Source organism: Amphiprion ocellaris, chromosome 14, assembly GCF_022539595.1.
Source record: "Amphiprion ocellaris isolate individual 3 ecotype Okinawa chromosome 14, ASM2253959v1, whole genome shotgun sequence".
NCBI lineage: Eukaryota > Metazoa > Chordata > Actinopteri > Pomacentridae > Amphiprion > Amphiprion ocellaris.
In genome coordinates this window covers 26,059,008-26,086,327 of record NC_072779.1, presented here as the reverse complement: position 1 = coordinate 26,086,327, position 27,320 = coordinate 26,059,008, and the positions used below count along the sequence as shown (strand labels likewise).

The 27,320-nt window shown below is 39.7% G+C and overlaps 1 protein-coding gene across 7 annotated transcripts in view; it reads left to right on the top strand.

Moving 5' to 3' along the window:
* The first annotated feature begins 5,493 nt into the window (after positions 1–5,493).
* The window catches only part of LOC111566699 (vacuole membrane protein 1-like), a 64,961-nt gene continuing 43,134 nt past the window's right edge, over positions 5,494–27,320 (top strand). Inside the window, exons 1-6 of one of the 7 annotated variants that reach the window (XM_055017458.1) lie at positions 5,513–5,648; positions 5,877–5,981; positions 7,313–7,415; positions 7,768–7,906; positions 15,725–15,815; positions 17,427–17,537. In XM_055017458.1, the coding sequence (XP_054873433.1) occupies positions 7,337–7,415; positions 7,768–7,906; positions 15,725–15,815; positions 17,427–17,537 (420 nt within the window). In that variant the 5' untranslated portion in view covers positions 5,513–5,648; positions 5,877–5,981; positions 7,313–7,336. Of the gene's footprint in view, positions 5,649–5,865; positions 5,982–7,312; positions 7,416–7,767; positions 7,907–15,724; positions 15,816–17,426; positions 17,538–27,320 lie in introns of all 7 variants that reach the window. The other 6 variants (XM_035946886.2, XM_023267440.3, XM_055017456.1 and 3 more) reach the window with 6 other exon arrangements.

The following is a 27,320-nucleotide window of genomic DNA, read 5'->3' as shown; positions in this document are numbered from 1 at the left end:
AAAAGAGCTGACATTTTTTATTTAACTTCATGCAAACAGGCTACCTTCCTAGTAACGTTGTATCAAATTGTCAACTAAATTTTTAATGTAAGACTTGAATATCTTTGATTTTTTCTGAAATTGTAGCAATGTAAAAAAATTAAAAATCTGTGAAAACTTGCAACATTTTTGTATTAGTGTAAAGCTGTGTGTAGCTATGTTAAATTACTATAATTCTTACTTTCGGCCATGTAATTCACAAAGCTGATGCCTCCCTCTGTCATCAGTCAGGTCAATGAGGATTTGCACCATTCCATGTGTGAAGTTGTATTTTGGACAATATCTGCTGGCTCACAGTAATCCTAAGAACTTCAGTAGAAGCAACTTGATTTCTCTTTTTGGTTCTTGATGTTATCCCTCTCATTCAAGAGACCTCACCAGTTCTTACTGACTGATGGGGAGTCCCAGCTATTTGTTGTCAAGCCAAAAAGACATGGCTCAAGGCCAGTTAACAATTATGGTCTTATTGGAGGTGAAACTGTCTGGACAGAGATCTCATGATTGCATGATAAGTACATGATAATTGGTGCATAGACCCCCTACTATGTTCAGAAATGACTGTTCCAGTTTAACATAGATGGTTTCCTTTATTCCTCTCTCAAACCATCTGTCTTCTCTGTCCAGTATGTGAGCATTGCTGTCATTCAGCGAGTGTCTCTTACCTTTCAGGTGTAGGTGGACTGCTGAGTCTTGTCCTTAGAAGCTGCTCTGCTCAGTTAAGTCATACGCTTGTGGAGCGATTGTTTATCACTCCAATATATATGGTAGATCTGTGCACTCCTGGCAGCATTGGACTGCATTTACAATGTTGCTAGCTTGTGCGTTGGCATTTTATTTTTTAGATTGAACCAGGTTTTATCTCAGAGCGTTTGGGTCTGACATGTGCTGGGAAGTTGTGTTTGGAGAAAGTCCTTCTAAGTTTCTCAAACACTCCAGCCAATACAAGGATCCTTCCACTAAGTCACCTAAACTGAATTCAGTTGTTCAGTCCTTTTAAATGTTATAAATGACCCCCCTGCTTTTCTTGATATGATGAGTCAAAATGTCTGCTGGGAAAAACATAAGTGCAGTCTTTGGGACAAAAGAAAACAGAACCAGCAGGCTGTGATTCACAGCATTTATCATAATGTCACAAAGGCCCTATTGAACTGAAAGCAAGGAAAATCTATTCATGTCATTTCCTAACAGATATAAAACTACTCGACATCAGTTGATATTACTTTTTAATATACTCATATCTGGAATTTGCAGATCCTTGCACACTGCAGACAACATCATCCATCTGTTTGTCAGAACGGTCCACGGTCTATCTAGCAATATTTTGTTTTTTTGTGGTGCAATTTTTCATACATGCTCAGTCTAGTTTACTTATGTATTTTTTAAAGGGGGTGGTTAGGAGCTGGACTCTCGCAGACAGGAGCCATCGAGGTGAGGATACCCTTAACAGCAGCAACAACGATGCCTCCTGCTATTTTGAATCCTTTCTGCAGGTACTTAGCACCACGATTCCTCAAACTTTGACTTTGCTGTCGTTAAGTGTGTTGTGTGACCTTCTATCTGGGTCCTCAGCCGTCATGACTGTCTCATCCTCTTGTTGTTTATCCTCATCAACCTACAAGGATCACAGAAAGTTTCCGTAAATTAAAATGGGGTCTTCCTCTTCTATGACAAACTGAATACTTTAACATTTTGGGAGTTTATTAAAAATATATGTAGACTATAAGCTGCCCTGGAACACAGAGATGTTGCAGCCATTAAGCTGTTGTCTAACTATTGTGTCATCCATAAATAAGTTGAATAACTGTTTGGATATTGTATTTATTGTTGCATGTAGTGGCTCTCCTAATGCGTTGGCCTCCTTTTGGTTTTCCCCTGCAGCTCTTTCAAAGCCAAAAACAATCAGATGTGAGAAAACAGACACACAGACACTTCTCATTGTAGCGTGCTGAGCTGCTCACTGCTCTCAGACTGGCTTTAATTAAAGTGAACTGCTGCTCAGTCGTAAGACTGTTTTACCAATATAACAGCAGAAATATTACACACTGCTTACATTGGTTGCTCCTCCTGTATGTCGCTCAACTCTCAAAAGACTCACTCAAAAATATGAAATGCCAGAACAATGGCCACAATGATGGCCACCATTAGCATTCACATATACATGATAGTATATGTGGTACATGCCTCAATAATCTTATTCTCCTTGATTTCCTTCATTTTTTGATCCACTTCCCTGGATAACTGCCAGACACAAAAATATGCAGATGAACACTTCGATATATATTAATATATCAAAAAGTGTAACATGAAGCTGACACTTCATGGACTCAACATCTTGAAGATTCCATTAAGGTTTTCGTACTTTCTCTATTTCACTGTTCTCACTACACAGGACCTCCTCAACCAGTTTGAACTACAAACACATAAAGAATCAGTCACTGACTTTACCTCTACTAAGAATGTGTCAGACAGATAAGCAGTTTGGCTGAATATGTATCTTCACATTAGTATAAATGCTCAGCTGACTGTGTCTGGCCTTCTTGCTGAGGTCTGTTCTTCAGATATTCCAGCTGAAAGAGAAAAACCTCATATGAGAGAGGCTTTCAGAAGAGGATGCTGGAAAATTAACACCAATTACAAGCAACAGTTCAGGTGATTGAAATGATTCACTCCCAGCCTCACTGCCAGGTCACCATCTCTCATTTTTAAGCCATGTTCAGCTCTAATCCTGTAAAACTAAGACCTCCACAGTATCACACTGTGCCGTTTCATATTACTGTTTTAGATGACATGTTTACCACCAGTCCTGAACTGCAGGACTTCAAGTCAACAAATGTTTTTCCGTAATGATGTTTGGTCCCATTTTTCTTATTTAATAAATTAGGGAATGGAGAAGAAGAAGGAGAAAGCGACAATAGAAAGAGAACTGAAGAAGATATGTAAAACTACTCTTCAGAAAGACTGATACAAACTGCTGAGTTATTATTATTATTATTATTTAAACTTTTAATAGCCTGAACTACTAAGACTGCAATTTCTTCTAAATCTCTCAATTAAGTGTTTCTCTTCATGAAAGCTTGTTGAACTTAATAATGTGTGTAATTTAAACTGGAATCTACAAAATGATATAAAACAAAAGTCTTGTTGTAGTAAATTAATACCATTGGCTTGGTAACTCCATTTTTCTCTACCGTCAGATTTCAAGTCCTTTGGAACAACAGGCGTTTATGCAACCAATCATTAATTATTTGTCATATACAGAGGAAAAGTTAGTTCCCTGAACTGAACATTATTTGTTGGTTGAACATAATTTCATTAAAAGTCGTCACAACTCAATAAGATTGATGCAAACATTTTTTTGTTGTTGTTGAACCTAGACATTTGTTTTTAGAGTTTAAATGGTGAACTCTAGTGGTGCACAGTGTGTATACCTCTCCATGATGACTATTGTACTTAAAAAGTTAAATCTGCCATGAATAGTTACATTTCATATTCTGTCAATGTGTTGTTGAGGGACTTATTTGAATCTTCCAAGTTCGTCATCAGTTTTTCAAATATCAGTCCAGCCTTAAGATGTTTCTCATTGATCTCCTGCCATGGGGAGGTTAATTGGAATTTCTGATGAGCTCAACATTAACCTTTGAGGTAACACTGCCATCTATTGAACAAAGCAGGGACCATCTGCTCATTTTTTTTTTTTTTTTTTTTAGGAAAAAAAACAAAGACGTACTGTAGCCATGATCTCAAATACACTTTGTATATAGTATTATTTTACATATTGGTCAACTATTAATCAAAGAGAGCTGCATCATTTTGATTGTTATCCCACACTGATGACACTGTCCTGCAGATTAGAGAAAGAAGGTTATTCTACCAACATCCAGTCATTGCCATCACCTGCTTCATACCAGTAAATTTAAATAAATACAAATTCCACTTTGTTGCAATTTAGAAATAAGAACAAAAATAAACTAAATTTTCAGCCTCTTAGATGTTCCACATCAATCAAAATTTTAAATAATTTTGCATTGACTCTGGATTCCTCTGTTCAGACAAAAATGATTTTGTTTAAACATGTGGCACAACCATTCTATCAATATCCACATCACAAACAATAAATTGCTCTTTATTCATGAGACATGAGTCATTTCAGATGTTCCCCGTTTGCAGTGTTTACATACACACAGAAGGAGTGATACCTCTCCACATGCACGACCCTCTTTCTATGTGTCTGGCAGGTGGGCTCCATGTAATTGAGTGTGATGTACTTTGTTTAACATGACCACACACAGAGCTGCCAAGATTGGGCCTATAGATAGTGTGCTGCTGAATCTGTGCTGACATGTTGCTGTAAGCTGAGACAACTGTGTAATGTGACTTGACTGAGAAGCAGCAGAGCAAAGAGATTTTCCCATCCACATGTAAAGTCTTATATGTCATTAAGTCATATTCTCTTTTTAGTCAGTGCATGCTGGGATTGACCTCATAGATTAATTTAAGGTTAATAATTTCTTGCTTCTGTTCTTTCAGAAAAAGACATCATCTACAAGTTCTGATATTTGTAATGGAAAACTTTGTTTATAATAAGAATAACAAATTGCTTAAACTTCTCATTTATAAGTATTGTGAAGCTGTTTATCTCTTTCTGTTTATACTTTATACAGATTTTATGCTCATCTCTGTGTCCTGTACTAGACTCTTGTCCTTTTTTCTTACATGAACTCAATGACCTCTCAGCCATTTCACCTTTCAGCAATATTACGGGTTAAGACCCAGTAAGACGTAACTGATCTGACTACAGTGATACACCCCCTAGGCAGCCGCCAGAGGCTGTGCTTGTGCCAGACATCAACTATGTCTTACACTTATAGAATAATATTTATTTCTGCTAACACTGTTCTAGATGCTGTATGGTCATATGGTGAATGACACAGGACACTTGGTCCTCTTGAATCTTATTCATTCTGCACCTTCATAACAAGATCCCAAGAGATAGTAATTGAGAAAATGTCAGTCCACTCAGAAACATCTTCCACCAGAGGGAATAGAGTGACCTGCTGGAGAACAATCAGTAGGAAGTGCTCTGAAATACTTTTCTCACTCTGGCAAACAAGATGACGCAGAAGCTCAAACATGGCGATACACAGCCGAGCTTTTCTGTCTCTAGTTATGACCTAAAAAACATGATGCCCTGAGTGTTTCTTTTTTTCATTTTGGGAATTAGTTGAGCTCTCTTTGCCCAAATGCCATTCATTCACTCTCTGTGTGAAACCTACGGAGGACTGAGAAGTGTTAGAAGTGCGCTCCAGGAAAGTGATCCACTTATTTATAGACCTTTAATTAGACTGGCTCTCTGGAGGGTTTAGCAGGCAAATGATGAAATCTCTGCCTCTTTTTGTGTATCTCTTCTGTCAACCTTCTTTCCCCCCTCCTCCCCCATCAGCCCTGCATCAGTGCCCTATCTCTCACTGGCCCCCTTTACCACCACACCCTGCACTCAAGTTATGATGCAGTTCATGGGTAGCGTATGTTGCCCTACATTGCCACTGGGGGTTCACCACAGGTTTATACTTGAGCTCAGAGCTCGTTGTGGATTAAACATCAGCTGAACGGTGAGTTTACTCTCTCTACATGATGCATTGCTAAAATACACCATGGGGTTATATTACAGCCCTGCTTTTGTTTTGCACTTTGTGAATTTGTCATCTCTCTGCAGTACGCTGTGGTTATTCTTGTTTGAAATGTGGAAATTGATTACAGCTTATTAAATTTCTCATCCTGAAGTGTATGTGCTCTGGGTTGAGTTTCTCATTGTCCCTCGCACTGGAGTTACTCAACAGGTCTGAGCTGTTTTGGTAGAAGTGATTGCGCAATTGAGCGCTGGAGCAGAGCTGTGCTACTGAGTCTCACACAAGAAGAAGTGCTGTTACGAAACTGTTTACTAGGTACTGCTTGTGCATTTAAATTTAATTTATGATCAGATTAACTGTGTAATAAAGCTCATACTTGCAGCTGGCGTGCATGTTTTACAGATATTGACCTGTACGGCATCAATTTCTATAATTTGGGCTGCTAAGAGGATATTTTACATTGACACACTTTGTTGAGTCCCTTTGTTGGACAATGTTTTGTTCTCTCCAGTACAAGAGGAGAAATAATAGGGTGTATTAAATACCACAGTGCATGAAGCATTGGCTGAGTGTTTCTAGTGTGTGAGTGTGTGTAGTCAGTGTTTAAAATCTGTGATGAAAAGCTTTTGTTTGCGATTCTCTGAGAAAGCCAAGCTCTCCAATGTGTCTTGCAGTCTAATTGTCCGAGAGTATTTTTATTTTCCTCTGAATGACACCTGAGTTGCATGAATCCGATTACAAAATTCTCACAGTCTCATTGTCCAGTGATCTTGATGTGTGTCTTTCAGCATAAGACTTAACACTTAAACATGTTTCACCCACCCAGTGGTCGAACAGTTATTGAGGTCCTTGGCCTGCTGCAAGCAATTATTGGAAATGTCACTGCTACTGGAGGAGTGATCTTAAGCTAATGGAAGAAAGACACATTTCCTTGCAATTAACAGAATCTATCAACTAAACTGGTGCAGGTTTCGAAAAGGCACTGTAATATCACTGCTCTACAGTGCCTGCAGCCCCAAAACAAAGTGAGTGTGAATACATGGAAACAGTAACCAGAGGCCCAAAGCTAGGGCACAGGATAGAGGGATTAGGCTAGAGAGAGAGAGAGAGAGAGAGAGAGTGAGGAACTGAAAGTTCCAACAGATGGTGAGCTGCATACCTCAGTGTCAGAGTCCCCATCTCGCTGCTCACTGACAGATTCCTGAGAGACCAGAGGCTCTTTAGTGGGGTGCTCACATGGCTGCAGGCAAAGGTGTGCAGATCTCCTGTGAGTAACGGTAATGAGAAAACAAAACTCTTTAATACATCATTTACGCATATTAACAATCCTTCCACAGTGTCTTAATCACTAAGGAAAAATTATGCCTGCAGGAGTGTTCACACAGAAGAATATATAAGGCTTGCATGTGCTCTCAGTATCAACGTTGTTACCAGTGAAAGTACTCATTAGGTCATGCACAGATGCAGAAGAAGGATAACACCGGCTGGTCAGCTGGTATGGCACAGGCATGGTTGAGGGTGTCTGGAGGTTCTGTGTGCTACTGCATGTGAATCTGTGTTTGCTTTGGAGCAGTATCAGTTTAAGATGTGGTGAGCGTGATGTTGTGATGTGTGATGCTGTGCTGAAGGCCTGTCTCTTCTCGCAGCAGGGCTCCTTGCAGGGAAACGACATGGCAGAGTGTGGAGCTGCAGGTGAACTACCTCAGAGGCGTGTTGGTGCGAAGGAACAACAAAATGGAGAGCCTATAGGTGAAAACAAAAGACACCGAAAAAAATAGCTGGGCAACAGTGCAAACCCATGCTTAAAGATAGTTTTATTACTAGTACATTACTATTAAAATGTCTAACAAAAACTGCCTTTTTATCATCTTCTTGTCTCTTTCTTGTCATCTCTTTCTTTCTTACATTAACATTTTTTTCAACTATCACATCTCATTTGAGTTTTGAATGACACAACCCTTGATGTGTTGCTGATGCATATCTAATTAAATAAAATTACACTGATGCAAAAGCTGTTTCTTTTATCTGCACACTTTTCATTTATTGTGTTAATCACTATGTTTATTTGTGTGTGCTTACAACGCCCATGCTGTGTGGCTAGACTCAGAGCTTGCTGTGGATGAGAGGAAGCAGAGGGACAGGGAAGAGCGTGAAACCCTGGTATTGTGGAAGAAACCTCTGCTCACACTCCACTACTTCACTCTGGAGCTGCTCATCACTCTTAAAGGGTGGATATGCAGGTGAGGATAAAATTAGGACACAAAATTTCAGCAAACACTGCCTTGTTTCTGCACAGGTGCACTTAAGGTGTTTCCTCTAGCTTCTATTTGACTAGTGGCATCATGAATTAATGCTTTTGGATCAGTAAGAGAATAGAGATCGAACAGTAAATTGAGCTGATTAAATGCCATTTTAAGAAAATCTGCAATAACTGGCTGACCAATTAACAGAATTAGCTGACAGTTATTTCACCCCACCAGTGAACAAAAATATGAATGTAGAGTCTCCAGTGGAGATGGCTTTGTCAGTGTAACGTTCCCCCTTAGGTCAATTTCATTGCACTGTGTGGGTGCTGTGAAAAATGGGAAATGTGTCGATGCTGAATGTAATGTTAACTGAAAGAAAACAGTATGACTTAAATTCACAGACTGAAAGCTCAATATACTGATAGGTGACAAATTCCATGAAAAACCAACATAAAGTGTCTTTGTAATGTGCTGGAACACCAGGTGCCATCAGAATAATGCCTTGGCATTGATTCTTAGTTTCTGCAGCTCTATTGGAGGGATTAATAACTATTCTTCCAAAAGATATTCCTTAATTTGGTGTTTTGATGGTGGTGGTGGAGAGTGCTGTCCAATTCCTTGCCCCATCTCCCGTAAGTGTTCAGTTGAGTTGAGATCTAAAGGAGGCCATAACACATTTCACACAATTTTCATTCAACTGTTTGGTGGCACATATGCCCCTTGTGGGGGCATTGCCACCCTAGAAAGGACAACTTCCATCAGGACAGAAATGTTTCATTATAGAATAAAGGGATCTCTCAGAAAATCTTTGTATTGATTTACAGCAAGCCTTCCTTGGAAGGAGACAAGTGAACCCAAACCATGACAGCAAAAAGCCCCCCACAGCACAACAAAGCGACTGGACCTCCTAACTATAAGGGTCAAGGGTTTTAAGTTATTCCTTTAGCTTGTCACCTGTCTGGATTTAATTGGTCACTCTTAACAACATGCTTACGGTCTTATTTAGTCACATTCGGTAGTGAGAAAGGATAGATACATTACCTGAGAATTGTGATGTAGCAAGCCTTCAACCAGCTAAGTAGTTTACAAGGCTCTGAAAATGAATGCATGGATCCCCCAGATTCTACTTGCCACTCTGGAGGAGTCACGGTCATAAAACATTTATCCGACTGGTCATTTGGGATGGTTGTAGGATGACAAGTAAGTCACCTTGCTAGCCCTAGGCAATGCTTCACATTAGGATTCTGTTTCTTATCGGTGTTATACCTGACAGCACCTCTGCTACTGCCATTACTGAGGATCTGTTCATGTGTGGCTAAACTGTTGCACACTGTAGCTGCTGAACATCAAAAAAACTGTATCTAATCAATAAGATTATAAGCCATTGACTGAAAACTTTCAAAATAATTAGTCATTGAATGAACCATATGAGTCAGTCACTACCCCTGAATTTACAGTTGAAAACATACCAATGTTTCAACTGAAGCATGTGTGGCATGTGATGTACAAGCTGTTTAAAGAAATTCAATGAAGAAATTAAATGAAATGAAATGAAGAAAGTGCGTGGTCAAGCTATAAAATGCTGAAGATGAATTTACAAATGTAAATGTGCTGTGGGTTTGGTCATGAGAAGGTAGCATATAAATGATGATTTTATATGTAATATTTATGCACCGATGCGGCTAAGCAGCGTTTTTCTGTCAGTTTTATCTGTAAAGGAGATGTCTCACATTCTCAGACAGAGGATATAACAACTGAAAAAATAGCACTCGTACACTGTCCACAGTCTCCTTTACACCACCAGAGGTGACCTTGACGTCTCAGTGCTATCTATCCAGGAGGCCCTCTCCCTCATAGTTTAGTCTTCAGATGGCCTTTAACAGAGCATAGGGAAAACATCGCAGGAATGGTTTATCATTTTTTTCCCTCATTACTCCTCATACTTAGTGCTGACAGAACTGATAATGACTTTCCGTCTCACAGACTAGTGCTAACTCACCCACAGAGCAACAGCAACAACTACGTCAGAATTTGCATTGATGGCGAATTCCCCAGTCTACACAACACGTTTTTTACACACCTTCTAGTCTTTGTTGACTCCAAGGGCCCAGAAGAAGGTCAGACTGTACTCTCAGGGGGGCCTTCATGGTTGAACGTGTCAGGACAACGTGTTTATTTTCTAAACTACAAGAGGAAGTGGTGAGCCGCAAGCACCACGAGCAGTGTTCTGACTGAGAGAAGCTGCTGTTCAACAACACTGAAAACACATGCTGCTATAACTGCTGCAGGGACAAACCCTGCATGCGCAGACATTATAGCGTGGACTATGGGCGCACTGAGAAGTTTATCCTGGTTGTTGTTGGAAGTGGTTCGTAATTTACAGCATATGCACAGGCAATACTTAAGGCAACATACTGTGACTCTGCACTTTCTTCTTCTGTAAATGGCTTGTGAAACAATAGGAAGATTTGGAAAGACATATATGACATTTAAGAAATCCTTTCGGTCAAATTAATGCAAATTTTTGTTTAAAATTCATAATAGAACTGTTGGTGCCCTTGAGTCAAATTATTTCGATATCTCAGACCAGGTTAAGGATATAAGTCATTCCTGATTGGTTATATGCTATATTTTATACAAACGATCTGCTGAAGGTATTTTTCAATCAACAATAAGCAACATTTTTGTAGAAATAATGCAAGTATGCCAGAAAAAGATTTAGTTTGTCCCAACACACAGTAGCTATGTTAAATGCTGTAAATGATAGGATGTCCTGCTACATCCGGTTGGATTTTACCGTACACCAGCCAACATGCCTTTATAGCCATTCCAACTGAGCAGTTATGTCACAGTGTCTTGCATGAGTATAAACATCCTGAAGTCGCCAAGAGTGCACATACAACTGACAGTTTATTTCCCACTACAGAGCGGAAGGAGTGCTATTATGACAAAGTAATATACACTATATTGCCAAAAGTATTCGCTCACCTGCCTTGACTCGCATATGAATGTAAGTGACATCCCATTCCTAATCCATAGGGTTCAATATGACGTTGGTCCACCCTTTGCAGCTATAACAGCTTCAACTCTTCTGGGAAGGCTGTCCACAAGGTTTAGGAGTGTGTTTATGGGAATTTTTGACCATTCTTCCAGAAGCGCATTTGTGAGGTCACACACTGATGTTGGACCAGAAGGCCTGGCTCTCAGTCTCTGCTCTGATTCCTCCCACAAAGGTGTTCTATCGGGTTGAGGTCAGGACTCTGTGAAGGCCAGTCAAGTTCATCCACACCAGACTCTGTCATCCATGTCTTTATGGACCTTGCTTTGTGCACTGGTGCATAGTCATGTTGGAAGAGGAAGGGGCCAGCTCCAAACTGTTCCTACAAAGTTGGGAGCATGGAATTGTCCAAAATGTCTTGGTATGCTGAAGCATTCAGAGTTCCTTTCACTGGAACTAAGGGGCCAAGCCCAGCTCCTGAAAAACAACCCCACACCATAATCCCCCCTCCACTAAACTTTACACTTGGCAAAATGCAGTCCGAAAAGTATCGTTCTCCTGGCAACCGCCAGACCCAGACTTGTCCATCAGATTGCCAGATGGAGAAGCGTGATTCGTCACTCCAGAGAACGCGTCTCCACTGCTCTAGAGTCCAGTGGTGGCTGCTTTACACCACTGCATCTGACGCTTTGCATTGCACTTGGTGATGTACGGCTTGGATGCAGCTGCTCAGCCATGGAAACCCATTCCATGAAGCTCTCTGCTGAAGCACTGTTCTTGAGCTAATCTGAAGGCCACATGAAGTTTGAAGGTCTGTAGCGATTGACTCTGCAGAAAGTTGGTGACCTCTTGGCACTATGAGCCTCAGGATCCGCTGACCCCGCTCCATCAGTTTACGTGGCCTACCACTTTGTGGCTGAGTTGCTGTCGTTCCCACACACTTCCACTTTCTTATAATACAGCTGACAGTTGACTGTGAAATATTTAGGAGCGAGGAAATGTCACGACTGGATTTGTTGCACAGGTGGCATCCTATCACAGTTCCACATTGGAATTCACTGAGCTCCTGAGAGCGACCCATTCTTTCACAAATGTTTGTAAAAGCAGTCTGCATGCCTAGGTGGTTGATTTTATACATCTGTGGCCATGGAAGTGATTGGAACACCTAATTCTGATTATTTGGATGGGTGAATGAATACTTTTGGCAATATAGCGTATGTTCAAACTGTATGCATACTGCATGAGGACAGCTGTAGTACACACTTAGAGAAAAAAGTGTGATCTGGAAAACCAGAAAAGGTTTGTACTGATTTTGTAACATTTGAAAGATTCCATAATATAGTCACTGAATAATGTATAGACAGTTTAAAAAAAATGCATCTGTTTTTATTTATATATGACATGAAAAATGTGTTTGTACATGTTTTTATTAGTGTGTGTAAGCAAGTATGACTTCAGTTAAGCTGTGGATTTAGTTGAAGCTCTTGTACAGACTCTTAAAGACTGTAGGGATGAAGCCTACTTTGAAAAGTTCTGGAAATAAAGTGCAAAACAATGCAACATTGACCCACAACCTGCAGCCAAAAGAAGGAAACAAAAAGCTGGATGGACATAATGTGATGGTGGGTGTCAAGGATGCTTTTGACAAAAGAGTCTTATGCGCACTTATTTATCTTATAAGGTTTTTCAGCAATTAAAAAGTACAACTTTTTCAATCGTTTCCTGTCCTGCCTTAAGCAGCTAGAGGAAATAGCAGATGAGCAACAGCAATCAGAATGTCAGCCCCAAGACCTGAACCTGCCTCCAAGCCCCTTGACAAAGGTACCAGGCCCCCAGGAAGCTGACCTGCTGGACTCAGACATTCTCAATACAGAAGATTTTCCTGCTCTACAGAGAGAACAAAGTCATTTTTTTTGTCTGTAGTACAGTAGATGAGATACAACATAATGGACCTAAGAGACAGAGCACTAAAAAAAAAAAAATCCTGTCTCAAAGTTACATTTGAGTTGACGGTGCCACAAGCCATCCCTGCATCCCCAACGGACCCTGACAGCGAAGAGGGCGCTGTAACCCAGGAAACAGAGCCCGAGCCAGAGCCTTCAGATGGACCTGGGCCAGTACCCGGAGATAGACAAGAGCCAGAGCAAAGAGATAGACCCGAGCCAGTGCCCGGAGATAGACCAGAGCCAGAGCAAGGAGATAGACCCAAGCCAGAGTCTGGAGATAGACCCGAGCCAGAGCCCATGGCCAGACCCGTGCCAGAACTTGCGGCCAGGCCCAGGTCACAACCCACAGCTAGACCTGGTCCAGAGCCCACGGTCAGACCCGGGTCAGAGCCCACAGCTAGATCTGGGCCAGTGCCCACAGCTAGATCTGGGCCAGAGCCCGTGGCCACACGGAGGCTATAGTTAGACAGAGCCTATAGTTAGACAAGAGCCAGAGCCCAAAGTTAGATCCAAACCAGAGTTCGTAGCTGATGAAAATCTGTCTGCTAAAGCGCAAATCTTACATTTAAAACAAACTAGGAGTTCAAGAGGCAGAGTCCACGAGACAGATCGCCAATCTGTCCGTGAATCTCTATAAAGAAAAACTAAAATATAGAAATGCTTCAGTAACAATTGAACAAATGTGTCATCTTTTGAAGAACTCAAAAGACAAAAGAAGGAGGCTGTTACCTGTCTGGCTGAACAGGTGGACGAAAACTCCCAACTAAAAACTTCAAAAATTCAGCTGCAATTTCAAGAACAGTGCCAGTGGGTGTCACCTAACATCAGACCTAAAGATGGCACATTCAAAAGAAAAAGAGAACTTGAACCAAAAAAAAAAGATTGTGTACAGGAAGTGGAGGACAGTAACCCAAAAAAGAAGAAGCCCTTGTTGAAGAGGTTCCTTAATTTCTTCAAGAAAACTAGTGAGACCAAACCTCAGCCTGACTAGATTCAGGTCGATCCTCTTCCCCTCAGCCTCTGCCTGTCTGTACCCGTGAGACGAATAATCAGTAATTAATCATCTTTCATTACGTGTAAATGTAAAGAAACCATTGTTAATTATTATGTCCACACATTTCACGTTAATGTTACAGGTCCCAAGAATAGGACCACAGCAACAAAAATGAATACCTACAAAATACAGGAGATAACACGCAGCTATATTATCGTTATGTAAATATATATCAACATGCTATGTTAATAACACAGTTTAAAAGAACAGAACAAAATTTTTTTTAAAAACTAAATTTAACAGCATGTTCCTTACATCTTTTATTGTTTGACAAGATTGAACAAAATATTAACTACAATAAAAACAGCAACAGAGCTGCTGTTTAAAAAAATTGTTTTGTGCAGTTGTGATTATGCACTTGTCTTCATGTGTGAAGGTACAAATGTGTCTCACTAATCAGTCAAGGAGTTTGTCAGAGTTGGTGGGTTTACTGCTGGGCCCTTGAACAAGTGCCATGCTTAGTTTGAAGTTGTTTGAATGAATGAGCAGAGGGAATGAAATAAATGTTAGAGCTGTACAGCTTATTAGGTCATTTCAGTTGTCCCTCTCAGTTGAGCAGACTTTAAGGTTTTCGCTCATTTGTTCTCTCCTGATAGAAATATTTAGTATATGTGCAGTCATTTATATATTCAGTGATTCAGGTGCTTATATAGCTTAACATTTTCTCTCAGTTTTCTGTCACTCATAATCAAATGCATTATTCAGCTGTCTCTTTAATTTCTGCTAATTTCTACTACTGCTTCACATATTTGAACCACTTCCAGCCAATCCGATCATTCATTCCTAGGAGATGCCAAAGTTTTAAAATTCCTCTTTTCTGCAAGTTTGCACATATTAGAACAAGTTCCAGCATGTGATGGTTATCTGACTTTTCTCATCTAACTCATTAGGCCTGCAAAAATCACATGCACAGTAAGTAAAATTATGAAAGAGAGCAAAATGTTTCGACGATAGAGACTTATTAGAAGCGAAACGCTAGCTAACTTTGTAAACGACAGTTAGCCAAAATACTCAACGGCTGAATACGGTTAGCTTAACATCGAACATTAGCAGGCTAACGATAACTAGCTAACTTTAGCTTTCCAAGTAAAAGCCTTCTGTCAAAACGCCTGTGCATGCCTTGGCGTGTGTGTAAAGTAGATTATCAGCTAAATTAACTCAAGATATCGAGTCAAAGTTTCAGAGCTTAAATCGTCAATATTTTATAAACTTGAATTCATTCCCTTACATTTACACATTAGCATAGTCTACCGCGAAAACTGCTAACTTCATCAGCTGTTACTCGAATATTTTTGAAGCTTCTGCATTTTCATTTTTTGTTAACTTTGGCAGAAAGGTTTTAAATCCACTTTATGTTTATTATAGAGGTTGTAGCGGATGGTGCTTGTGGTACTTAGCTGCATTATATCGAAATATTTTCACACCTCCTAGTATGTTAATGATGTGAACATAAAGTAGAATGTATGGCAGATCTGTTGTACTGGATTGCATTCGACTGCACAGGTGTTCCTAATAAAGCTCAAGGTGAGTATATGTGCAAATATGGCCCACATCTGTTACCCAGTTGAGAACATGCTGCTCCTATTAATAAAACTGGTGATGAATTTAAGAGGTGTGAGTGGTTTCCAGCAGATGTCTCTCTCCCCGAGTTGAAATTTTTTCTTCCACCAGTACTTCCTCAGACATAGTTCCAGTGATTGCTCATCATTTTTTTCTTCTCTGCCTTCTCCTTCATTTTCACCTTTTTCTCGCTGCCTCGTATTCCTTTCACCTTTGGCCCTTCATTGTCTGCCTTCATTCTCTTCTTCATCCAGGCTCTGGCAGCAAAGACAGACTGTGTTTGGCCTGCTGATCCTGCTTATCCTCCTCTCCATTGCCTACCGTATTGAAGGAACACACCAGAAGGTGACTGAATATTACACGTGTATTTTATAACATATTATGACCCTTCTTCAATGCTGTGAAGGGTCTGCTACGTAACCTCATTTGTCCAGCTTGTTAGGCCGACATTGTACATACATACTCTTGTAGGGACACACTTAGATATTTGTTTCTGTAGTGGTCAATGGCCTTATAATCATATTGCGTACGTTACAATTTTCTACCTTTTTATCAGTGTAATGCTGAATCTAATATGTATATTTGATGCAGCAGTGGCTCAGTATTCGAGCAGGCCCCTATACATACAGGGTTGATGCTTCATCTGTTCACAGGAAACTGTAGCAAGAAACTCAAGCAGATGCTATATTATATGAGTTGACTCGTTATTGGCCTGGCTGATTATTGCATTTATTAATATATTGATAGTGTTTTGTTGTTTTTAAATAAAATTGATTTTAAAATGTGCTACTGTAACTTTGATGCAGCCACTACTGTTTCTCTGTAGTGAATACTGAGCAGTGTTCCACCAACAGTACTATATGACTTTTTACGTGTTAAGTGAAATGTTCTCTTTTAGTTAAGCATATGTAAAATGTAAATAAACAAAGTCATTTTAGCAAAGTTTTGGCTAGTAGTTTGTATACTTCAAGTTTTTACACCAAGATTACATTTTATTGCATAATTATATAGAGTATGTGTCCACTGTACATAAAAGTATATCAGTTCTAAATATCATTTATTGATATGATCTACCCTGAAAAAACATTGGTCTTGTCCAACTATATAAGTGCAATTCATTAAACATTGATTTAAATCTTGCATGAATGATGAAGATAACTTTAGTGTGAATGTAAATGTCACCCCCCCCCCCCCCCCCCCACACACACACACACTTTTTGTGTTTTTCCTGCCATGACCTGTAGGATTTTGAAACCTACTGCCGTAAAACATTGTTTTAGTGTTATATGAAGAGGCTCAGAAGTTGTGCAATCAGTTCTCAGTAGCTACACGGAACAATTACCCATAGTCTGGCACTGCACTTCCCAGCATTCTGCCAGTAAAGAGAGAGGGAATATGTGCTGTTTTTATTTTGCTGGGTTTCCTGGGAAATGGAGTCTTTTGGTCCCACCAAAGCCCCTCCACCCCTGTCCCCTCCCCTCTTCCCGTAAGCTACACACTCAGTGCTTCCTACTGAAAACAACCTGCCTTGGCTCAAGGGAGGAGGTGAGCACAGAGCGATAGATGGAGTGATAGTGGTGGATGAACAGGAGATAGAGAGATGCTGGCTTGCCTTAGTTTACAAGTTGTGTAAGAGCTGGCTGCCACCAAAGAGAATAATGATGCTGTTCTTCTCTGTGTGCTGAACACTCCTACCCTACGGCTCTGTCCTCTAAACTCAACAACAACCTCTGTCTCTAAAGGTTTCTCTCTCACTCTCTTCTTCTCCCTCTCTTTCTCTACCACTCACATGGCCTCTCCCACCCTTTAAAGTGCCCTGTGTTTTGCACACTTTCGCTCTCGTACCTCACTCTGTCCCTCCCTTCCTCACGCTATGCCCCCCCTCCCTGTTTTCCTCACACTCTGTGCATGTGTCTCTGCCATGTGGTTGACCGTCCCTCTCTCTGGCCTCCGCAGTATGTGCGCTACATGGAGAAGAAGACGCTGTGGTGCGCCTACTGGGTCGGCCTGGGCATCCTCTCCTCTGTGGGTCTTGGCACTGGCCTGCACACCTTCCTCCTTTACCTGGTAAGGCAGTGTTTTCTGTGACTGTTCACAACAAATTGCCTGCCACTTTCACTTTACAGTTATTGACTTGCCTGTGCATGCTGATCACAGAGCTCAAACTAAACCACAGTGGATGATGGTGGTTCAGTGACGCAGGTCTGAAAAATCTGTGTTGATGCTGTTGTTAAATTGTTGCTATGGTTTTAATAAGAGCATTGTGAAAAGATTTTGGAGGCTCCATGCATTTGCACTTGCATACGTTAGTATGGGTTTGTGTGTGCACGCATTTAAGAGTGGGGCGGAGATGAATAGGCGCTGTGGTAGCCACACTGTTTTGACAGGCAGACCAGGAACAATCGCACTCACTGACCCCTCTGACTGAGTGCACATGAGGATAAAAACACTCTCCCTCCCCCTCTCAGAGTTCTTTCTCTTTCCTTTCTCCCCACTCTCCTACTCCCCACTGTGTCACTCACTCTCACTTTCTCTGATACTCCCTCCCCTTACTCACTTTTCCTTTTTTTGTCTCTCAGCTTAAGCTCCCTGTTTTACTGCCCCTTTCCTTCTCTCTCTTTCTGTTTCAGCCCTCACTCTCTTCTTCCCTGAGCAATTTTTACATAGTTTAGAGCATGGGGTGTTGGGTCTGTACTGCTGATCAGATCAGCGTCCCAAAACATCTGCTTGTCTTCACTGCTCCGAGTCCATCTGTCATCAGGGAGTCCACTGTCACTCTCGTGTGCCCTTGCCCAGCGGAGCTGAACTGGAAACTTTGAAGTGCGTGTCCTCCATTCTGCTGTTTTTAAAAGCCAAACTGTGACGCTGAAAAATGTAATGTGAGAGTTTTTCTGCTTCTTAGTGACCCAGCTCACTTTTTTGGAAGCTTTTGATGTAGGATGTCACCATCTAGTGAGCGTGGCTGCTACTGCAGGTTGTGGTGTCATTGAGTTCATGACAGACCTTGGTGCTCCTTGCTGGAGCTGCTGTTGTGCATTTTTTTTGGAGAGGTTTACTGATACTGTTCTTGAAAGGTTGATACTATGGCAGATATTTGGTGGTTTGATCTGCTGATAGGTGATTTTTCATATAGATGTTCAAATAAATGTTATATTTATGTATTTATTTTTATTTCACCCCTGACCTTGAACAAAGTCACACATTAGTGTGTTGCCCACTAAATGGCCTCCTTGTAGGATGGAAATGCCTCAGAAATTACATTTCAACACTGCAGGTTTGTACAACTGACAGACCTAGCCTTCTGATGCCAGCCCACCTTCTCTATACAGTTTACTGAAATCAGTTTTGTTGTCAGATATCTAGATTAATTAAAATAAATATTATTTTAGAAATTTTAATTCACTGTCACAATAATTATAGGGATAATTACTGTGAACATGAATATCTTCAACTGGTTGAAACCTTAATAAGTGTGCAGTCTAATATTGGCCTAAGTTATTAGTTTAACCATACTTGTGTACTTGTGTAAGACATTGTGTCTAATGTAGTTACTGCTTCCTTTCTGTGTGCTTCAGCCATACCTAAGAAGCACAAAGCTGACCTCAGAGAATTATTATTATGCACATTTTTTTTCTGTAGAGCACTGTTTAAAGGATTCATTTAGATTCCTATGCGATCTTGTACATTTGTGGGTCTTCACAAGATATTTTAGATTTCTGATAGTAAAACAGTTTTAGAATTTATGTGGTAAGTGAACACTAGAGAATGGTAGCAGACATGTTGGCCTGTTTTTTGGGAACTAGGACTGGGTCAGTGATTGTAACTGGGTCAAGCAAGTTCAGAATGGTTGCTAAGATGTCTCCATAAATATAAAAATCTACCACTTGCAGCCTGACCTCTCTGGCTCTGTTTTCCATGCAATCCATAAGATTTTATAATAATGGTTCAAATTAGAAACTTAAATGGGCCTGAGTTTCCAGACTGACACCTATGTCAACTTTTGGGAAGCACACCAACATAATTACAGGTAAAGGTGGAGTATATAACTTATCCAGTACTCTTATTGTCAAATTCAGTGACTATCTCCTCACAGTCTGTTCGCTGCCTGCCAAAAACAACAGTCTTTCTAAGAATCACAGACTCCACGCTACTCTAAGTGCAATACTATAGATGTAAACTTGCTCAGGGGAGAAGTGCTACACTTTATTATGATTGCACAGGATCTGATTAGGTCTGCAGTGTGGTATAATCCGTGATGCGTTGTCCTAATCATACCTGAATATGAGAAGCTGAGAAGACCTGAGAGCGGAATCTGTACAGTAGGCTGATTTATTGACTACCAGGAAGACAAAAATTGGTCACAGTTATAAAATTTAAAAAAAAAAAGATTTTTAAGAAAATAACAGTTTTCAATCGAAAATACACATTCATTTGTGTGTTGATATGAGTCCAGGTTATGACAACAATATATCAAGCTTGGGACTATTAATTAGTCCATTAGCGAAGAGTTGTTTTGATTTAGCGAATGCTAGCCATCAGAATTTGGATTTAATGCTAGAATGTTCACTCATGCATCGTGTTTGCATATCTTGTGCTCACTAGCCATTGGTGGATCAGTCTGTCATCCCACCTTAATCAAGAAATACAACTTGAAGTTGGACTGTTCTTCAGACTCTCTGTTTTGGAGTTTCACAGCTGCAGGACAACATGGCCAGAAGTCATATGATTCACAAAGTTGCAATAGTCTGGGAAGGTCTCTAAAAAGTGAGTGTTGTCCGCACGGCCAGAGTTTGCAGTGAACATCCACAAACATTTTAAAAGAAAAATTTGCCCTGTTGAAACTCAAATTTTAATGTTTCAGAACTGACACATAGCACTTTGAAATTGCCATTTACAAGGTTTCAAACCTGGAACAAGTTAGCACACTGGGAAATGAGTGACAAATTTGAAACTTTGAAAGTGTCTTGCTGCTATGAAGAAGGAAACCTGTAACTCAAAACTTTATGTTTGAGGAGATTTTAGTTTGGTTTTTTTTTCAGCTTATTAAAAGATTTAGCAATCCTTTAGGACCTAATTCATTCCTGATCTGTTTTGCTAAATCATTAGCTGATATTCAAAAAAATGTTTTCCATTTGGGTATGCCATCATAGTCCTATTGGATTTGAATTGGGTTGGGTACTCTTAGTAGTTGAGAAATGTTTCTTCAAATGTGGAATCAGCTGACTAGATTGTGGAGCTGTGTTGCAGGTAGGGTGTAGTATTGTTGTTGTAGCTCTTGTTTGACTGATAATAGACACCTGTGCTCTCGCCTGATTGGTAAACTGAGCTTGTACACGTCAATTTACCCACCTCAGGACTATGTCCCAAAAATTCCAATCCAGTTAAGACAGGTCATTTTAATAAAGACATTTTAATCTAGGGATTGCGAGATTTTTTCTCAGATTGTGTGTCTTCTCACCGTCTGCTGTCTCTCAGTTCTGTGTGTGCACTGTGTGCGTGGACTGAGCCACACAACATTATTCCAGCGAGTCCTGTGCATGAATGTGAAAGTATCTGAGCTCATATGTGCACAGGATTTCAAAATTACAGACTTCACCTTTATGTCAGTAAATAACTAGTAGATGAAGTACTGATAAAAGTAATGAGCAAAGAGGATGTATATCATATCATATATGAGAATTTGCACTGTTTTTGACTTTATGAATTTGACTTAAATTTCCTGGAATTTTCGATAAAAAATGTAAAGATGTCGCCATGGGCTGTGGGAAAAATGAACAGTTGATTAGTTGATAAGAAAATCACTTGTTGCTGAGCACCCAGATAGCTCAGTTGGCTGAGCGGGCGACCCATAAACAGGGGTTATAGTCCCCAGTGCAGCGGTCATGGGTTAGAGTCTGACCTATGGCCATTTACTGCATATCATTCCCCCAATGTTCTACTCACATTTCCTGTCTCTCACTCTCTACTGTCCAATATAATAAATTTCAAAAAAATAACTTGTTGCTCTTGAAGTTTAAAATAGTATTCCACATTACATTTAAATCCAGGTTTGCTGTCAGTAGTCCATTAGAAAAAGACAGATTTTTTGAGAAAATAATATCTGATAAATTGTGCTTAAGACTTTGTAACTGACCTGATTAATTTTTTTGAAGTGACAGTAGAGGGTGCCAGTGCTCTTGCAATGTCAAAAAAATCTATTCAGAGTAATATTGCTTTACTTTACGTACTTAATTACATTGACACAACTATCAGCATTTTACTCACATTTTGGCTGACGGCCTAACAGCTGGTGATTAATATGTTGTCTGCTTTCTGGAAAAGACAAGTGGGACCTTTACATAACAAATATTTAGCATTCCACTGCATCGTTCAACTTACTGCAGTTCTAATGACATGAATGCAGAAGGCACAAAATGAATTATAAAACTATAAAAAATATCTTTATTCCTGTCTTTGTGTAAAGATTTGCAATGGTGGAAATATTAGCAGGTCTAATAATCGTAAAGGTTCACTGTTGTGCTATTTTCACAGGACCTAACATGTGACTCTGATGTCATATGACTTCCCCTACCTTCCCAAGCTAATTCTCTCATTTCCTCCAAGTAAATCTGCGGTTAATTTGTTTTCTGCTGACACAGTGCTGACTTAATGAACTGGGCTCTCCTAGATGCAAGGTTTCTGTTTAACCTCAGCGAAATTGATGTGACAGTCTGGTAGCGTTAATAGTTGTTCTGTTAGAAATAAATGACCACATATCACATATTAACAGCGCGCATCCTTAGTGGTTGGCGGGAAGCAAGTGAACATATTATCCATGCACAGCAGAGCCACCAGCAGAGGGCAGTTCACAGCCACTAACATGCAAATCATCCCAGTCAATAAAACCAGAGCAGAAGTGGCAGCTCCCCTGTTCTTGGACAATGGCAATTGCTGCCCTGTGTCTCCTTGCTGTGTTTGCATCCCACTGAAACTGCGGGAGATCATTGTACATGTTTCAGGGCTGGTTAATGGAGAAAGATGAAACGCTGGAACTCTGGCATAGAGAAGGAAAAAAGGCACACTTGGCACATCATTAAGTGTATTTTATCCAGCTGTTTTGAGAGAGAACGTAGTTGGTGGGTGCTTACAATACAAACTATGAAAACAATAAAATCACGCAGGAACATTGGAGATCTCATTTCGGCACAGGCTGCGGAGACGAGGATCATTGCATTCATTCACATGTACTCATGCTGCAAGTCCTGCACCTGTGCATGTATCTGCCGTAACAATTGTGAAGATCACAATTATGAGGGGCCAGCGTTCATCCCCACTTATGTTTTTAAGTATTTGTCTTCTCGTGACAACTAGTGTCATTGCTCTCCATAAATCATCTTTTAACTGAGAAGGGGTTAGCAATGAGTGTGACTCTTGAAAGCTTGGGAATGCTGTAAATATTTTAGAAGAGAGCTCATCTGAGTCATCCACCATTAAATTACTTTCAGTAATGGCTGTTGCCATTAAGTCATTATGGGCAGCATGAAAATTGTTGTGCTCAACGTTAAATCAACAGAAACAAAGACTTAAAGTCATTATAATTGAAGCTGCGCACGTTGCTGTTTACATAATAGCAACTAGGGTAGTCTTTTTTTCACTCCCTCTTGACTTTGAGCAGTTTTATGAGTGAGACTTGTACATGTTGTGTCTTTCCATGAGCATAAATGTCAGCAGTCACTGGAAAAAAAATGGGGTCGCAAAAATCTGACCATGTTTGCTTATGACTTATGATTTATAGTCCCTTGTCTTTCAAAAACTAAACCAGTGGCTCATCTAAATAAAGGGACATTCTGCAGTTTTCTATATTCAGTTTCTTTTAGGATTGCTAAATTATAGGTTACAGAGGAGGTTTGTGTAGAATATACAGATTTTCCCCAGCAATCCCCCTAAAATTAAGTTTTGGCTGTGGGCAATTACCAGGAGCACAGCTTTAATTAGCGCCAACTATCACTGAGCTGAGCAGGTCTGAGAAAATTACTTCTACACACTGTCTCTGCACTGTTGTTAGCATCACATTCACACATGGTTGCTTGGGTTCTTAAAGTTCTCTGAATGAGGTGGTCTTTTATTGTTAGGTGCAGTTCCCCAACACGTTCAGAATATGATAAGAACATGTGGGTAAGAGAAATGCAGCAATAGCATGAAAGGTTATCAGATGATGGGCTGCACGTGTGTGCGAGGTGCCTCTTCTCACTCAGTTGATCACTGTGTGGTTTTTATAGTGACGAGACTTGTTCTAACACCAGAAGCAAACAATAGGTCACCTTCACATTCACATAGACAGAAACCTGGTTGCTTTGTTTGAGCTGTGACTCACACACTGTGCTAGTCTGTATGACCTGGTTTAAATTTTCCACTATGTGTAAGTGTTTTTTTTTTTTTTTTTTTTTTTTGTCACTTGACAAGTTTTGATTAGGGAGTTGTTCCTAAACTCAGAGATGATAAGGACTGGAGCCAGCTCTTCAGGAAGAGTTGAATATACTCTGATTGGCATGGATTTGCTGCATATATAAACCTTACAGTGATCATAATTTCGCTTTTTTTTTTTTTTTTTTTTTTTGCTTTGCTATGCTCAGACAGACGTGACTCAGCACAATATAATCATTCCTCTGCTCACCTAAGTGAGCATTGATACCTTGCATATATGTTACCTAAAACATAAGTGACACATCAGGATCAAGTTCAGTAGTTCTTTGAAAAGCTGAAAAGCTACTCTTCACTCACCACTGCTGGCAGTAACAGAACTCTCGCTTTAACTTCAACACTTCTTAAATTCAATTTGAAACCATTAATTTTTAACTACGTCTAGATAGTATGTCAGAACTTTAGGGTATGGATTTGATCCTCTCACTGCTGAAGAGGCAGTATTACTTACCAAAAAGAAATGTTAGTTGGCAGTTTTACACTGGTAACCTGTAAAGCTGCAGCTGTGACAGGAATTGCTAAGCTTTGGGTTCAAATATAAAAAGGAATTTTACTTCCTTTGACAAAAAAAAACAGCACAATTGATTTCATTCATGATTTTTAAGTAGTTAATTTTCTTCCTTGTAAGGTTGGACAAATGGATCTGCCCAAACATCTTGTGACTTACTCATCTTCACCAAACTTCATCAAAGATGAATACCAGAAAGATGTGTCAATGGGAGCTTTGTGTCTTCGTATGAGTGTATGTGTGTGTGTGTGTGTGCTTGTGAATGCGGTATCTGTAATAGTGTCTCAATCTTAATTGTCACACCTCAGCCATCCAAAGCATGCGTCTGTCTGTGTCTTGGAGGCCCCAGGAGTCTTGTTAATACCAAGTACAATAACCATTTGGTCTGAAAGACACACACACACAACCCACAGGAAGCAAATCCCGGGCCAAAGTAGGCTTAGTGTGTAGCCAGTCTGGAATGGCACCAACAACTCTCTCAGAACAAGCCAAACCTGACCAGACCAAACCAGAGCGCTGCTTGCAGACTGCAGGTGTTTAGGTTTTTTGAAGAATACTTTTGTTCTGAAATTCTTCCATAAAGGCCATGCTGTGCTTTGCAGTTACTGTCACACACCCTCAGACTGATATGTGGAACAGTCGCTGCATCATCCTCCTTGTTTTTCTGATAGGGACTTTTTATGGCCACTCACATTTTCTTTTGTTGTTGTAGTAGTAAAATTAAACACACTCAGAGAGGGAGTATATATATTCTGTGCTTTGATGAAATTAATCCATAGTGTCATTGCTCTTGAAGAGAATGAGTGATACATTACTTTAGGTAATTGATATATTTAGTTTTGATGATTTTAGTTTCTACATTTTTTTATTGTGATTAGGGTGTCAGCAAAAACAATATTTACATTATTTTTTCAGTCCATAAGTTAGAAAACTAAAAAAAATTACCCATTACAAAAGTCAAACATCTAGAGTGATCCCTTTTGTGAACACTTTGTCCTGCTAACAAAGATATTCAACTTGCTGTCACACGAGTCAAAGAAAAGCAGCTTCACAGAAAGTGCTGAAGAGGGTTTACAATGAACCTTAATTACATAAATGTGATCAAATTAGTTTGAATCAAATTGTTATGGCTCTTCTTGTATATAAACACAACAAAACTGAAATCAAATGTAAATGAAGGTCATAATGAAAAAGTTAAGGATAAAGGTTTAAGATAAAAATAAAGGTATCCCTTTCAAATCTATTCGACTAGCATACCATAGCAGCATTTTCAGTAATATAATATTTTGTTACAACAGATGAACCACAGAACATATTGAGTTAACAACATCCAGAAGCAAACATACTGCTTATAATAATCATTCAGAAATATATCATTTTTTACCTACTTATTTCAATAGGAATTTTAGTGGTAAGATGGCATAAGCAGAAAAAATGCTACATTTTAATGAATTCAATTATAGAGATTTGTTAAACCATAAAGGATTTAAAGCAAGCAAAACATAGCGATAACAAGCACTTCTTTTTTTCAGAAATTTATAATTCGATTTTAGAAAAAACTCAAATGGTAATTCTAATCAGTAAAGCTATTGCAAATTGACATATGAACATATTTACATTTTCCGTTTAGCACATAGACAGTGCAAGATTATTTAATTTTTTTACTTGGTGTTCCGAACTTTTGCATCACAGTCACATTCATTGCAAATTTGGGGTCAGAGTGAGTATGTCTGTCTGCTGGGAAAGGTTTCTGAACATGGTCATATGGTGAAACCACATGGATATATCACCAGAACCAACCCATCAAGCGTGTGTGTGTGTGTATATATACTTACCACCCACTTCTAAACACCCCTGCCCCTCCTCTCTGTCTCTGCTCCATCACTGGCCTCAGTCCAGCGTTCTCTTACCTCCCTCAGAGATCCTGACCAGGGCTTCTTCATAACGAACTAACCTCTAATGTTTGTGCTACTTAGCCTCCAGCAGTCTCCCACTGTAAGAAGTGGTTAGCAGGTTATGCTAGCCGAACCGTGTCGAATGTGCTTAAATGACCCTTGACAACCACAGCGACCTGTTAATGACTGGACCATCCTGCGGTCGTGGTCACTGAGAACTGGTCAGTTTATGGTCACCCATTAGTGTCTTGGTTTGGGCTTCAGAAGCAACTACATTTGCCACTGTAAACTAACAAGAGGAGTCCACACCATTAGTGGTGTCTGGGACAATTTTGGGCCGTATCTGCAAAGGTCTTAGATTTAGTACAAAGATCTGATCTGATCTTTGCCTTGTGCATAAAATTTCAATTAGGAATAGAATGCCGGGACAGAAACAAAACCTATGTGTTTTTTAAATTGTATATATAACCTACAGGGCACTGAATCTTATTGTGATCACACTGCTTGCTTTTTTGTGCTGGTTTTGGAAATCTCATTTGATACATGATGAAATTTTTTTGTAAATTCAATCTCTCCATAGCATCTGTTTTCCTGTACAGAATTAAAATGTAAAATGCCCAATATTTGCACAAGCTGCTTTGTATTTAAATCATTATTAGAAGACTGTAACATTATGTTATAAATAAATGTGCAAGCTAATACAAATAACACTGTCACGCACAAAAGTTAGTAATCTACTTGTTTTTATGTCAGGTATTTAACATTTTAAGACTAAACTGACTTGGAAGTCAGTGTCATTAGCTCTTCGCGACAGAAACTTGTGGCCAACCAGCACTCACATCCTCACTCAGTGAGCACACTAACACACACCTTTTAATAGCTGGGGCACTGAGCAACTGCCAAACTTGTAGCTAATCCCCTCAGACTTGTCCAGAATAGCGGTTAAAGAACAATTTATTACAATTATGTAATTTTTTATCAAGTTAG